The sequence below is a fragment of the Chiloscyllium punctatum genome, chromosome 20 (genome assembly GCF_047496795.1).
Source record: "Chiloscyllium punctatum isolate Juve2018m chromosome 20, sChiPun1.3, whole genome shotgun sequence".
Classification (NCBI taxonomy): domain Eukaryota; kingdom Metazoa; phylum Chordata; class Chondrichthyes; order Orectolobiformes; family Hemiscylliidae; genus Chiloscyllium; species Chiloscyllium punctatum.
Window position 1 is genome coordinate 55,045,015 of NC_092758.1, and position 16,195 is coordinate 55,061,209.

Genomic DNA, 16,195 nt, shown 5'->3' on the forward strand with positions numbered 1-16,195 from the left:
ATAGCTTTCTGAGATCTCTAATGCATTTGTGCTGTCAGCAGAATGTTAGCACATAGACTGCATCTATTTTATCGATAGACACAAGCAGAATATTAAATGTTATGAGTGAAGATGCCAGTTCACTCTGGCTCCGGGCTTTTATGTGTTTTTTATGTGGTTTTTTGACATTGAGTCAATATGAATGAGATAATTTAGATGCATTTCTGATGTGCTTTCAAATCTGAGAAGCATAATTCCAGAGGTGCACTGGGGAATACTATGAAAGTGCATAGCAATGAATTTATTTCTAACTTCATGTAGTAATGCGGAAAACAAAAACTTTATTTTTGTCTGATCCCCATATTTTACTTTGGAGCATTATACAGTGTGGTGGTTATATATTTAAAAATAAAATTTCAAGCACCTCAATGCTGTATTGATGGATTGAAACACTTTATGTCACACAAAATAGTGACAATTATTTTGTATTATTGAGTACCAATGTTAGATTTTTTTTGTTCTCCAGGACTTACACCTCCAACTACTCCACCACATAAAACAACTCGAGATGATCCTTTCAAGACATCAATAAAGACTGAATCACCTGTTGACAACAGAATTAACCAGTTACCATCAAAAAATCATTGGAGTTCTTTGTCAAAACGTCTTGTTAATAAACACCCAGAGCAAACTGAGCTCTATGCTTACCTTAGCAAAGCCACAGTTACCCCCATTCAAATGGAAGGCAAAAAAGTTAAAAGGTCATACGCTAGATGCTTTGGTGATCATGATTACTGCCAATTGTATAGGTCAGAGACTGAAACTGAAAGAAATATTTTGAGACTTTATGAACTTCCAAACTCCAATGGTCAACAGAATGTAAAGGAAAAACATGACAGTTATTCACTTTACAATGAAAAGAGACAGAAGATGTCTCCCATTCCAAATCATGGACATAATTGTGAGAAAGTAGAGATGAGCAAAGAGCTTCCAGTTCAAAGCAGCAATAAGAAATCAATGAAAGACCAAGAGATAAGAGCTAAATTATTCAAGCACTTTGGTTATCCAAAAGAAGCCATCACTGATGAGGAGAAGCAGCATATGCTTGAAGACACTGATTGTGATCTTAAGAAACGCTGCTGTTATTCAGATATAAAGCTACAAACTTGGGTGAAGAAGCCTGACACCAGTTCTTGGGCTTTGTCACCAACCATTGCCTTGCATAAACAATCCAAGTCACTGCCAAAGGACCCTTTGCATCCTCAAGAACGTCAATTAGACAGGGAACGAACAAAGACCTACTCTAACCAACAGCGCAAAGCATCTTTTGGATCTTCACGCACACAATCCAGGTTTGCAGTGAAAAGGGAATCTGCCAGGTAGGATATCCAAAGTCTGTACTTGGAAAAAAGTAAGACTATGAAATCTGAACCAAGAACTAGTCATTCAGTTCATCAAGTACACAACATCACAGCATTGTTGGCTCTTCTACCCCAATCCTTATGAGCTGATCTTCTACTTTGAAAAGTGTTATTCCATTCCACCTGCACGTAAAAGAAAATTAAATAATACTGTTGACATCTGTATCTAAACTAATCCACTTGTGCAAACCTGAAAATTGAGCCATTCATCATTCTGTGGGGTTGTGGTGGTTGTTGGAGGGAGATGGTAAGTGGGTGGGAATGGGAACGGGTCTGGAGGGAAAGTCATTTTCTTGAGTCCTTGATTTCAATTAAGCCTTATCTCCAGATTTCCTTTACCCAGATTCCCTTTCTTCTCTAGTTCTCAGTGTCCCTCTGTCCTTTAATACCAAGTGCATGATTAGTCTTTTGGATTGATCTGAACCTAATCCCATAACAGCTGTCACTGTACACCCAAATCTACATCCGTCTCTCTCTGCCGTGCCCTTTGCTATTCCCCAAACATCTAGCAGCTAGCTAAACCTGTATCCAGGCATCCCTTAGCTTGGACTGGCACTCTGATTACAAGAGGCCAATGTTGCAAAGCCAAAGCTGCTTCATGGTGGTAGATGGTGAAATCACAAAGAGTGATAACCTCAATTGCAGCAGGAAATCTACAGGAACGCAGAATTCTCCCAGCTGCCAGCAGCAGTCCCTAGGAAATCCACAACCCATTCTGAGAGACATTTGAATATTCCAAATGGTTGCTAATTTATATCCATATTGTAAAGTCACAATCTACATCAATATCTGATTGACATTCAGAGTTTTGTGTTTGCCATTTATTACTGATCTGTCATTTGGAAAGAACATTCCAGTATTTGCTTGAGAGATATGAGCAAATATACATTGGCTACTGTATTATGGAATTTTACAGCATAGAGAGAGAGAGAGAGGGCGTTTTAAGCCCACAATATTTGCCTCCGCTCTTCCTGCCATATTCCTATATTCCGGCTATATTCATGTCCTGCATCTATACTTTTTATACCCTGTTTAGTTTGTATTGCAAGTCACTAGTCTTCCATAAGCTATTATTGATCCTGTTTCCATCACTATTTTAGATAGGGCTTCCCATGCTTAGCCACTCTTTTTTTTTCTCACAGTAACATTATGCCTCCTTGCTGTTGCTGATATTACATTTGTGCCCTGCTATTAAGACACCAACTCATGAAAAACGTTTCTACCTGATTTAATTTATTAAAACAGTTCTAATATATTTTCTTCATGCTAATGCTCCATTGTAGCCTTTAGAGCTGAACTTCTAACAATACTGTTGCAAACTTTTATTCTGAAAACAAGTGTGCAAAACTTAAAAAGAAACATTTTAAAAAGTTGTCCATCTTCTAAGCACCAACCTGTTTGGGCATGTTGGCATACACTACTGGACCTGGTGAGGCTTGAACTTGGATTGTTGGGCTTAGAAGTAAGGACATTACCACTATACCACAAGACTCTTAAAAAGTGGGAACTTGAGCTCCATTTAATATTAATTATTTGTTTAAAAATCTTCAGCAGAAGAATTGGAATCTGATCCGAATTTGATATAATGACTGAATAGTGTTAGAGAGCTGACATCAGCAAAGTACAGTGTATTCTTTTTATGGAAAATATGTTTTTGGATCATCAAATAAACTAGAAGAATCATGTCCAACACAGCCATGTATGGCAACTTACTTATTTTTCTTTGGCTTCTATGGCCTTTTTTTTATTCATACCCATTTCATCCATCATTTTCTAAGACTGTCTAATCCCTGATAAGACAGTCCCCACTGTCAGGTTTCTTCACTCCCACTTTGAATATTTTTTGTGCAAAGTTAAATGGAAAGTGAAACAGAAAGCTGATTTCAGCCCCATGCATTCTCCACCCCACCTCTGGAAGCTTTGAACTAGGCCTGTTGATTGGGAAATCATGGAATAATGTTAACAAAAGGGTGTTGCCATAGAGTCATAGAGATGTACAGAATGGAAACAGACCCTTTTGTCCAAACCATCCATGCCGACCAGATATCCCAATAAGGAAGATACTTGGTGCTATTGCCTTTTTCGGATCTCAAGTACTTTCCACTCTCATGATCTGTGTTCTCAGTCTCTCCTCATAATATATGTTCTGTCCTCGGTTTCTCTAAGGCTCTGATGTTTTATGCTGCTGGATAGTCCATCCTGGTCCATCCTGTTAGTGTTTATTCACTTGCTGGTAATCTGTACACATGGCCTTGCTCGTTCTGCTGTGTCTGATACTCTTTGCCATGACTGACATTTGGTAGTTGATCTGTCTAAACTGCATTTGATGTATTGACTTTTGAAAACAATCGTAATGGTAATTACTTACATGTAATTTAATGTTTTATTTGGCTCATTAGTTTTATTGCTATTAACACAGTAGATGCTTGTCATATAAACTCATAAACTTTTTATTCAGTTGCAGCCGACTGCCATTCTTACATTCACCTTGCTTAGATTGAAGCCTGACTTTGATGCATCAAATCATAAGTGAAGTTTTGATTTGGAGATGCCGGTGTTGGACTGGGGTGTACAAAGTTAAAAATCACACAACACCAGGTTATAGTCCAACAGGTTTAATTGGAAGCACACTTACTTTCGGAGCGATGGTCCTTCATCGGGTGATCACCTGATGAAGGAGCGCCGCTCCGAAAGCTAGTGTGCTTCCAATTAAACCTGTTGGACTATAACCTGGTGTTGTGTGATTTTTAACTAAGTGAAGTTTTATTGCATTAATGAGTTCAAATCAGTCATTACCATACACAAAAGAAAAGTAGTTCATATTTCTCTTATTTTTCATTTTGCCATTTGTCAAACTTCTGTGGTGCTGCACACAGGTTAGTAAGACCTGATGCAAAATTCATGTTAGAATTAGTGGGCATGCGCAGAATTGAATCAAGGTGTGCAAGGAGGAGGCGGATAGGAGGGGAAGAGATGGAGGAGAGAATGGGAGAGGTGGAAGGCAGAGAAGAAGATCTGCGACAAGTGAGTAAGAGACATGTTAGAGGAGCATGGGTTAGAGAAATAGGGAACCATAAATGAGAGACTGGTAAGATGGAAATGCAGAAGAGAGAACTGTGGAATAAGGGAAGACATGGGAAGCCAATAAGTGATTTAGTGAATGCCAAAGGAGTGTAATAGATGTAACAGATAAATGGAGAGGGAAGGCAGCATAGACCAGAAGAACTAGTCACGGTGAGAGAAGTTGGAGCATGTTTTTCAGGAGGTGGTGAAATTCATGCAGCTAAAATTATATGTAACCCTGCAGGTATAGGATGGTGAAATGTGATGTTTATAACCAAATCAAATCTCAAAGTTGATGGCATCATGAAATATTTAGACACTGCCTCAGCTGTCCTGTTTGAGTATTCACGTATGTTTTCTTTTTCTGGAAGAGAGATGAGTGGGTATCCTTACTGATGTCTCTGAGGTAGTAATGCCACTGATGAAATTAACCTTGTGTTGTAATAATTTGTGGTTGTAAACATGTAAACAGGATCAGCTGAAAATATAACAAGTCTAAGTATTTAAGACAAAAAAACCTACAGGCATCAATTGAATTAGTCACATTTTTCAATGTCTTTTGAAATAACTGTTGTGAGCCACTTTATTTTTAACCTTTCTATGTGTAAAAAAAAAATCAACACCTGAATGTGTTGATAAGCTTTCATGTTATAAGATATACTAAATAACTTTCTCAAGACTTCACAACATTCTATTTTTCCTTCTTTCTCCCTTTCGAAGGTTATGACCGCTAATGATGTAGTGTCCCAAGGGCCCTGATGACCTTAGAACATCTGACCAAATCATTTGCACAGTCTTTTGTGTGAGCTAAGATGGTGGCTGTTGTCAGGTTACTCAACCATAACAAACATGATAATGAAAGCTGATTGTACCCTCACTTGATATTGGAACACGCACACACTTTGCACTAACACTCGAGAAGAAAAGGAAGCAAAAACCCTCATCATCCTCCCAAATCGCTGGTTGTAAGTGAGCAGAAGCAAGGTTAATGTTGTGTCTGTCACTGGCTCCAAGTCATGCATCAAACCCAATTGCCTTTGTGTCTTTAGCTGTAAGCTAAATTTGCACAATTTTCTTGCCGAATTTTTTGAGTACAACATCCAGTACTATTATCATTTGTGCTAATCCAGTTAAGTGTCTAAGTTTGTCATCCTATTTGAATAGTTTACAATATAGAATCGTGCTTGATGAACTATGTTTAGTAAACAGATTTAGAAACTACAGCTGTACAAAATGGCCATTCAGCATTTGTGCCATTTTTTTACAGTGTCCAAAAGGAGCTATGTACTGCTCCTAAAATTTATTTCGATTCATGTACAAGTTTTTTTTTAAATACTATTTTAAAGTTATTGTTGATTAGAAGTTATGGCTTTACTTAAATTTCCACAGAAATGGCAGTCAGGACAAATATTCATACAAGAAACAAATTTGGAAGGAAGAGAACTTTGAAAAAGCAAACCAAATGAACAAAAAGAACAAAGCCATGGTAAGTACTGAAGATAGAGCACATGGAGTTGAACATTGACTGTTTCTACACATGGATGGGAACTTTCTCAACTCTTGAGCTCAGTGGGCAACAGCAAGCATTGTGGGAACATGTGGTGAGTTTGAAACAAGGTTGAAGAATCTTGCTATTGAGAAAAATAGCTCCAATTTTCCCCTCCCTTAAGGTTTCAATGGCAAGTTCTGAGTCTCACTAATAAATAGCAACTACCTTATTTCCATGCATTTGCATTTAATTAATATTCAAAATCAGCTCAGCTTTATGCAGCTTGCAATTCTCCCCTTCTCTGCCAAGAAACTAGACAACAACCGTTCCTGACTTAAAAGTCAGAGTGGTCACTGCTGCTTCCGTCTTCCCTGAAGATGGTATTAGAGAAGGCCGCTATCTGTTTTCAGGCCCTTGATATCTGGTGCCTTGGCTTCCTCGTTGTAGAGGATGGCCCACCTCTTGAACACCACCATCCACCAGAACCTCTGGGTATCTGTCTGGAAAGTGGGTTGCCAGCTTCACTTTCTGAGTATGTCAGAATGTTCCTGTAGCAGTGGCAAATTTTCTCTCTCCTGCATCATGATTGCATGAGAAGGATGTCAAAGAGGCCAGTTGCATAATTAATAAGGGAAGGCGTGGGATATAGTGTGCAGAAAGTGGCTGAGTCATGATGGGATACCTGCCTGAAAATAGCATTTAACCTAAAAATGAGAAAATTCAGCCCATTTACTTTAGATGTGGGCTAGTGGGTGCTTTAAAGCTATCATTACTTAGAGGCATACAGTCATAGAGAGAGAGACAGCATGGAAACAGACTCTTCAGTCCAACTTGCCCATGCTGAGCATATATCGAAAATAAATCCCGTACCGTATGCAAGCATTTTGCCCATATCCCTCTAAACCCTTCCTGCTCACATACCCATCTAGATGCTTTTTAAATGTTGTAATTGTACCAACTCCACTACTCCCTCTGGCAGCTCGTTCCAAACATGGACCACCCGCTGCATGTAAAAGCTGTCCTTTAGGTTCCTTTTATATCTTTCTCCTCTCACCTTAAACCTATGCCCTCTAGCTTTGGATGTGCCCACCCTGGAAAAATGACCTAATCTATTTAGCCTATTCATGCACTTCATGATTTTATAAACGTCCATAAGGTCACCCCTCAGCCTCCGGCACTTCAGGGAAAATAGCCCCAGCCTGCTCAGCCTTTCCCTAGAGCTCAAGCCCTCAAACCCTAACAACATGCTTGTAAATCATTTCTAAACCCTTTCAAGTTTCACAACATCCTTCCCATTGCAAGAAGACCAGAATTCAAAATGTCTATACTCCCAATTCCTATACTCAGTCACTGACCAAGAAAGGCAAGCATGCCAAATGTCGTCTTCACTCTCCTATCTACCTGTGATTCCTCTTTCTAGGATTTATGAACCTGCATTCCAAGGTCACTTTGTTCTGCAACATGCGCCAGAACCTTATCATTAAGTGTATAAGTTCTGCCCTGATTTGCCTTTCCAAAACACAGCACCTCACATTTATCTAAATGAAACTTTATCTGCCACTCCTCAGCCCATTGGCCCATTTGATCAAGATCCTGTTTTACTCTGAGGTAACTTTCTTGGCTGTCCACTACACCTCTAGTTTTGGTGTCATCTACAAACTTACTAACCATACCTCCTACGGTCAATTCCAAATCATTTATACAAATGACTAAAACAGTTATATTTATTAATTATTGCTTCACTAAACCTACAGATGGGAGAGCAACACAAAAGGTTAAAAAAAAGTTGGCAAAACTCCCAGGCTCCATTTTCCTTCACCCAGACCTAATCAGATAGGCCACCAGCTTGTTCTTCACAGGCTGCTAGATGCCCTCAATAATTCTGCCAATATATCTGACCTGGCCTCCTCTCCCCTACACCAATACTATCCAAGGTCCTAAAGAAAATTGTCTTTGAATCTTTGGAGCTCATGCCCATTCAACTTGGCTCCTCTTCTTCAGATGCAACCAACTCCTTCATGGTGGCAGTGATGCCATGGCTCTGCTTAACTACCCAGACCTACCCAGAAAAATGGGACAGTAGCACCAGCAGGACTGGGTGGAAATCCTGTCCTGCTTCAATATTACCAACGAGACGAGAATCCAGCCCATGTCTGAAACCAATATGATCCTTAATTTTCAGAACTGTTACATTTTCCAAATGCAAGACTATCTCAAACAGGGCTACTCAAAGGAATTGATGGGACCCTTCATCAGAATCAGAGAAAAGTAAAGTCAAAATTGACATTTACTAGAATCATTTTAGCAAAATTTTATTATTGTAGTAGGAATTTGATTTTGCTTTACACAACAATTTGATGATAAAATAAAATATGAATATTTATAGATTCCGATTTTCCCAATACCTCAACTCGTTCTAATACATTAGTTTTAGTGATACTGATTAAACCTAGATTATTATGTCTCCTGACAACAAGAAGGGTCACATTCCTCTCCTTTGCCCAAGTAGGATTTGTGTTTGGGTCTCTAACGTTTAAATCCTTTGCGTCAATGGTGCCCAGCTTTAATCTCAGCACCAACAAGAGACACAGGCTGCATTTAGATAGTAATTGGCTGTGACACTGATCTCGTTTCAATGCACATTCATTATTAATTTATGAGCACTTAACAAATCCATTCGTGTCAGTTAAGGACGATGTTAGCATTATTAATTCTGGATTTACCAAAATTTATTTTAATTATGTTTCTGTGAAGCGCAGGTGTTTTATGTGAGCATTTTAAAAATATTTAATTTTTTTTTAAAGCTCTCTCCAGTACTCTGTGCTGCAGAGTTCCATATAATGGACATAGCTCTCTCAGAAATCAGCTGCACATAATTTTTGGGTAAATCTGCAATGATTCGTTTATGCGAACTAGATTAATAGCTTTAAATAGTACATTCTGGCAAAGGTGATCCTTCAAAAATGGCATGGATGATGAGCTGGGACATAACAGATTTGCAAATTAAGGAAAAACCTATACATTGTTCCTTTATTTGTACAAGTAATAAATGTTCAAAAGACTGAAAGAAGAAATGCAGATGTTGGTAGCTGCAGATAATCTTGTGTTTCAGGAGAATTCAGGGTTTTGCCAGCCAGGAATAAGATTGTTACTTAAAACGTAGCTGTAATTACAGTACTTATTTTAAAAATAATATAACTTAAACGAAGTAGGCAACATTTTATAATTTCAACAGACTAAACAAGCCTTCGCAGCAAAAATTTGCATTTATATATTATATACAATTTATTAAAATGTTTCAAATGCTTCACAAAAATGTTTTCAAATAAAGTTTGGCCTCAGATTATGTAAGGAACTGTTAGGACAGATGATTTGACTTTAAGAGGTAAATTTTAAGGAAGGTCTGAAGAAAGAGGGAGGCCATTTCAGACATTCAGTTCTCAGCAGCTGAAATCACAACTGCTAATCATGCATGATTAAAGTTTGGGATACACAAGTTTTAAAAAATTTATTCATGGGATGAAGGTGTCCCTAGCGAGACCAGCATTTACTGCCCATCCCTAATTGCCCAGGGAGTACATAGGAGTCACAGTATTGCAAGGGATCTGGATTCACATGTAGTCCAGATCAGGTAAGGGTGGCAGATCCCTTACCCAATTGGCCTTAGTGAACCAGATGGGTTTTTCTGACAATTGACAAAGGATAATAGACTCTTAAATTCCAGATTCTTATTGAATTTAAATTCCATTGCCGTGGTGTGATTCAAACCCTGGTCCCCTAGGTTTCTGGATTAACAATGCGGCCATAGTATCACTAGGTGATTGCCTCCCCTAAGTGACCAGAATTGAAGGACTGCAGAGATGTGTAAGGATTGTAGGTTTGACGGTGGTACAGAAATGTGGAGCAGGATCATGAAGGGATTTGATGAGTTTTCAAATCAAGGAGCAGCCAAATTGGGTTTCAGTGATGGCTGGCAAGCATAATGGTGATGGGTGAATAGGACTTTTGGCAGGATTTTTCCTTCTATGGAAGTGGCCGGCTCAATGGTAGCAAGGGCAAAGAACTGGGCAGTTTGGCACTGGGGCAGTAACCAACCCCTTCCCACCTCCCACTTCATCAATTAAATGCTGGACAGGAAGGTCCATAATAAATTAATGACCAATTAAAGGATCTCTGTCCATCTCTAGCCCAGTTACCAGCCTTTCAGACAGGAAAAACAAAAATGACCTGCTGACTAAGGTTGGATTGGCAGCCTAATTTACCCCGATCAGAGTTTGCAAAGGCACTTTTTCCCTTTATCAGCCAGTTCCAAAGACATACCCAACTGAGTTTACCACTTGTTTTCACACAGTTGCTCTCTCCTCCATTGTTCCAACTCATTCATGACCCTTCTCCCTTCATCCATTAATTCAATCTTGACCCCTTTCACTTCAGCATTTCAAGCAGTCTCCCAATTCCAGCACCTCTCTCCTCCAAGGTTACACACATTTTTCCATGCAATTTCATTTGGTTTCCTTCACTGCGCTTGCTCCCCAAACACTTTGTGTGATATTTCTGGACTCACGATTATAATTTAAATATGCCACTTTTAAAATAACTTGGCTAAAATAGACAGAGGAATGCCATATTAGAATGCGAAACGTTCATGTGCTAATACAAACAGTAATTTCTAGCCTGACAATCACCCAAATAACAGGTATCAATATGTGACATAAGGCCTGTGATGTAATCATTGAAGATTCAGTGATGATTGTAAGCTGCTCAGTCTTTGGCGCTCTGGTTCAGGATCTAATCTGAAACTTTTCATTAGATTACTCCTCTGTATTATCCAATATTTTATAAAACCGTAATGGTAAGAAAAAAATGTTCCAGTCACTACTCTTTTATATAAGCAGTTCATTATATTAACTTTGAAATTTAATTAAAATAATATTTTTTCACTTGGTATCAGTGTTTTTAATCATTTGCTAAGGTAAAGAAATGATCAATGTTTTGTGAGTCAACCTGGAAATTACCTGGAATTGCTGACTACTATTTATTATCTTTTGCTATGACTGTCCAAATTCATTTCATATAGGTCAACACCAATCTGCTTTCATATAATACCTTTAAACAAAGCAAAATGTTCCAGGTAATTGCATGCAACAAAAGAGGATTTTGAAAACCATTATCATGAACTAATTTCCAATTAAGTTTCTGAAATGAAACCTATTCTAGTCCCCAGTCCCTATGCAGCCCTTATTTTTAAAAATGTGTCTAGCCTATAATCTTATGCAGGTCAATCATAATTTTAGATGCTAAAGACAGCATGAACATGTCGATCACGTACACTAACAGGAAAACAATCTGTTATTTGCTGATCAAAAAAAAAACAAAAAATTTTAATAAGTTAACACAACATGTCAGGGAAGTGCTGAACTGAACGAGATTTTACAAACAGCACCAAATTGTTTTTGTTTGTTCAGGATGAATGTCGTATTATCTACGTTGGAAAGCTAGCATGCAATATAACTCAAGCAGAGCTAAAGCGTCGCTTTGAAGTCTTTGGAGAGATTGAAGAATGCAAACTACTTGGTCAAGACAGAGGGTAAGAATTTATTAATCAGTTCTGCATATTTCTATGCATGTTTTTTTATGGTGCATGTTTTGAATTGCAACATTATTTTCTGTTTTAATACAATCATATATTTTCAAATGTAGCGACATGTATGGATACATCGCTTATCGCTACAATGAGGATGCTGCTTTTGCTCTCAAGAATGGACACAATTTGCAGAAGCAGAATGAACCTGCCTTGCAATTGTGCTATGGAGGACTGAGACGATTCCGGAAAGCCAGTTACTCTGACCTGGGTAAGTGGGCAAAGCAGTCCTTGTACTTTTCTGAATATAATCAATGAGGAACATTGCTCTATGTTTTGAGGTGTTAATCAGAAAACAAAATGCCAAATATATTCTGGCTGAAGGATATTTAATTTAGAACCCTTCATTTCAAACTATAATATATGAAAAGTAAAATTAGCATTTGTACTTTCTCCCTCTCCTCCATTACCAAAATTCAAGATTTTCCGAATGTTTTCCATAATTTTGGTTTAATTGTTCAGGTGCTATTCTCCAGAAGGTAGTTCAGATCTGATGGAAATAGCTCTGACATACATTTTCAGTGATATTTGATCTATCTCTATTCTCTTTATTTGTCTGCATTGTTTCTAAGTGAAAGAGTTCTGCTTCCAAACCTCTGCCATTTTGATGATATGGCATTTTAATATTTGCATTTTCATGAAAGTGTATAAAGTAATCCCTTTAATTATAAAAATGTTCACCAGAATACAAATTCCTTACCAATGGATTTTGCTCATGGTTCAGTAAATATTATGTGTACTCTTTACGAAAAGATCGGTAAATGCGTACATAGATGAGTTTAATCTGCATTCATTGAGTCTTAATGAGTAACATTAACAAACTCCAGGATAGTTGAAAGAATGATCTTAATCAGTAGGCTGCTGAAAGACATTGGAATATGCAATGGAAATTTGTATGTTGCAGATTAACCTTGTATTAACATTCTGATATTTTCTGTCTCAAAGATTACACTTTGGTGAGTAGGTAAAGTGCTGGAACTAGAAACATAAGCAAAATTTGTCATCTTTAAATTCTATTGGACTTCAATTAAATCTGCCTTAGTTTATGAAGCAGAAGTAAGAGAACTAAAAATAACTTGTTTAATTTTAGATTCCAGCGCAGAAGACCTGGAGCCTGCTCCAATTAAAAGCAAATATGACACTATGGATTTTGACAGCTTGCTGAAAGAGGCACAGAAAAGCCTGACTAGGTAACGGCCTTATATCTACTGCCTACAGAGGATGCCACAATACCTCAATCAAGGCACTTTTCATTTGTTTACCTCTGTCCAGTAGAACGGGACATTGTCCTTTTACAGTGAAACAAAAATGAAGTTTACATGAACCAAGCTGCTTCTGTCTGTGATTCTTTGGGTAGATGTCAAATGTCACAAGTTTGGGCAGTTTAGTAGAACTACTGCTCTTTGGTTGTTGTATTCCCATAAGTATACATTCAATAATAGTGGAGTTGCAGCTGTGTTCACCAATTTTAATGTCTGTAGTTTGGGATACCGTGTTAGCATAATGGGAATTGGGGTTAAACACTCGGGTGTTTTACATGTTTTATGTGCTGCATTTTAAAATGTAATAGTTTACATGTATTGAAGCGTTTTCTGTTGTAATTTATTGTGTGCTTCCATTGTTTCAACTATGCACTGTAACTGTAGCCTTGCCTTTTCAGTCCTGAAATTTCCTAACCAGAAATGTTTACATGTAATATTATAGACCTTACTATCATTATAGTGAACTAACATATCTAGGTTGACAAAGCTGTACTGTAAGTCATTGATTAGGTGCATATCAAGAACAATTTATACCTGGGTGCATGAGTGATAATTCCATTAATTGGTGGGATCATCAGAATGTTATAGCTATAGCTGATGAATTAATCTAAGATCATATACTGACAAAAAAAAAGAAGAAATTATGGTTTATTATTGTTTCAGTATGTGTGCAATTCATTTAAAATGTGAGTGGGAAGGTATGGGGAGTTCAGATTAAGAAGCATGATTTTTCTTTCAATTTTTTAATTTTTGGAACGCCTTACTTGTTTAATTACTGTTTTATAATTAGATTTTTCCAAGCAGTTAAAATATAGTCCATTTTTGGTAATCTAATGTATTTTATTTATGATCTTAAGATTAAAACTTTGGAACCTTATACCTTTCCACATCAGCTTTAAGTGTGATTAAATAAGTCTCTAGCTTCTAAGCAAATGGCATATTATGTATTTTTTAAATCATATCTTATAGTTTCCTAGAGAAGTAATTCAAATCACAAACTGTATTAAACATTATATTTTAATGTCTTGTAAATATGTTTAAACCTTCTGAAAGCCCCTTTAATGCACTTGTTTACATTAATAAAAATCGCAGAATGTAACCACACTCTTTTAACAATTGTATTTTATTTTTCAATATTTCAATGATTTGCTACTAAATATAAATAGCAATAAAATAATGTAGGAATTGATTTTTTGTACTAGTTCAATTCTATCTACTGACATATCAAACCTAATCATAAACATAGTAGTTGTTTACTCTTGCACAATTTAGCATTCTATCATGGTTTAAAGACACATTCAAAAGTATATTTAATATGGTCGCTTATATACATATGAACATACAAATTAGGAATAGGAGCAGACCACTCAGCCCTTGGGCCTGCTCCACCATTCATCAAGATCATGATGTACCTGATTATTCCACATTGCTGCCTTTCCTTGTTAAGATTTCATCCCCTATGCCGTAAAAATATTTGATAAATTAATGATGAAATAATTAATACGCTCAGATCCATCTACATTTCGAGGCTCTGCAATCTCTCACCATTTAAGTAAGTTTTTTTTAAATTCTTCATGCCAACATAGACAATTTCATATTTTTCTACATTCTACTCCATTTGCTAAAACTTTACCAACCTATCAATGTCACTTTGCAACTTTCTTTTGTTTTTTTCACAATTTACTTTCTGACATACTTTGTGACATCAGTCAGTTTAGGAACCATACCTTCCATACCTTCCATACCTTCATTCACGTCAGATATATAAACTATAACCGTTGTGAGTAAGTGCTGATCCCTGTGGCACATCATTCATTACAACTTGCCAACCAGAAAATAACCCATTTATGCTGACTGTGTTTTCTACTCTGTTTGCTAGCTAATGTTCTATTCATGCCAATTTATTACCCCCTACATCATTAGCATATATTTTCTGAATTAAACTTTTACATGACACTTTATCAACTGCCTTCTGGAAATCGAAATACTATGTATCCACTCTTTTGATTTCACTCACAGCGCATGCTGCTTCCTCAAAGAACTTTCTCACATAAATTGGTTAAACAGGATACCTAAAACTATGTTAACTCTGCTTGTTTACTTTCAATATTTATAAGTATCTTGTTATAATATCTTTAGTAATAGGTTTTTAACATTTTCTGTATGTTAAGCTAACAGGCCTATAGTTTCCTGCTTTCTGTCTCTCTCCCTTTTTGAAGAAAGGGACTATTTATTTACTATCTGCTCTTTTCCCAACCTAATGGAACCTTTCCTAAAATCTAGAGAATTTTGGAATATAAAGCCAATGCATCCGTCGTTTTACTAGCCATTTCTTTTAAGACCAAGGATGAAGTCCATTAGAATCCAGGGACTTGTTTGTATAGTTCCAACAATTTGCTCAGTACAACTTTTCTGGTGATACTAATTTTCTTGAGTTTCTCCCCCCCCCACTTCTATTTCCTGATTTACTGCTATTTCGGGGATTTTACTTTTAACTTATTCAGTGAGAACCAATGTAAAATGATATATTCAATTCATTGACTATCTCCTTATCTTCCATTGTAATACTCTGGACTCACTTTCTGTAGGACAATCATTTACTTTGTTCTCCTTTTTTAAAAAAATAGTATTGATAGACACTCTTATTACCTGTTTTTATATTTTTTTTCTCTCCATGTTTTAGTTATTCTTTGCTGATGTTATATTCTATCTAATCTTCTGGCCCATCATCCACCTTCATGCAGTTAACTGCCTTTTTTAAAAGTTTGAAACCAGCTTTAACTTTTTTAGTTAAGCATAGATGATGTGTACTCTGTTTTTATTCTTTCTTTTTGAGATTGAACTGTTTTGCATGTTCTGAAATGTGTGTTAAATATCTGCCACTGCATCTCTATTGACCTATCCCTTAAGCTCATTTGTCTGTTTACATCAGCTAGCTGTATTTTCATTGACTTCATAAATGTCCTGATTTACATTTAGAATACTGATCATGGATCTACTCTTCTTTCCCTTTAAAGTGAATGAAAAATTCAATCATGTTATAATTGTTACTGTTTTGGGGTGCCTGCACTATTAAGTCAAAAACTAATGTTCTCTGATTGTACAATACGAGGTACATTATGGCCTCCTCTCTGGTGAACTCCAGAACATGCTGCTTGAAGAATCTACCCTGAAAATATTCTATGCATTTCCCACCTAAGTGACATTTGCTCGTTTGATTTTTCCAGTATACATATATATTTATATCCACTGTGATTGTTGCCATATATTTCTGACAAGCTCTATTTGTTTCATAGGTCTAATAAAGGATCATTGGACCTGAAATGTTGGCTCTACTTTT

At 36.8% G+C, this 16,195-nt stretch overlaps 1 protein-coding gene across 2 annotated transcripts in view; it reads left to right on the forward strand.

Annotated features, from left to right (window-relative positions):
• The window catches only part of LOC140492136 (peroxisome proliferator-activated receptor gamma coactivator 1-alpha-like), a 145,735-nt gene extending 131,776 nt beyond the window's left edge, over window positions 1–13,959 (forward strand). For both annotated transcript variants that reach the window (XM_072590943.1, XM_072590945.1), the window contains exons 8-12: window positions 506–1,358; window positions 5,853–5,949; window positions 11,418–11,539; window positions 11,653–11,804; window positions 12,684–13,959. In XM_072590943.1, the coding sequence (XP_072447044.1) occupies window positions 506–1,358; window positions 5,853–5,949; window positions 11,418–11,539; window positions 11,653–11,804; window positions 12,684–12,787 (1,328 nt within the window). In that variant the 3' untranslated portion in view covers window positions 12,788–13,959. The remainder of the gene's footprint in view (window positions 1–505; window positions 1,359–5,852; window positions 5,950–11,417; window positions 11,540–11,652; window positions 11,805–12,683) is intronic.
• The last annotated feature ends 2,236 nt before the right edge of the window (window positions 13,960–16,195 follow it).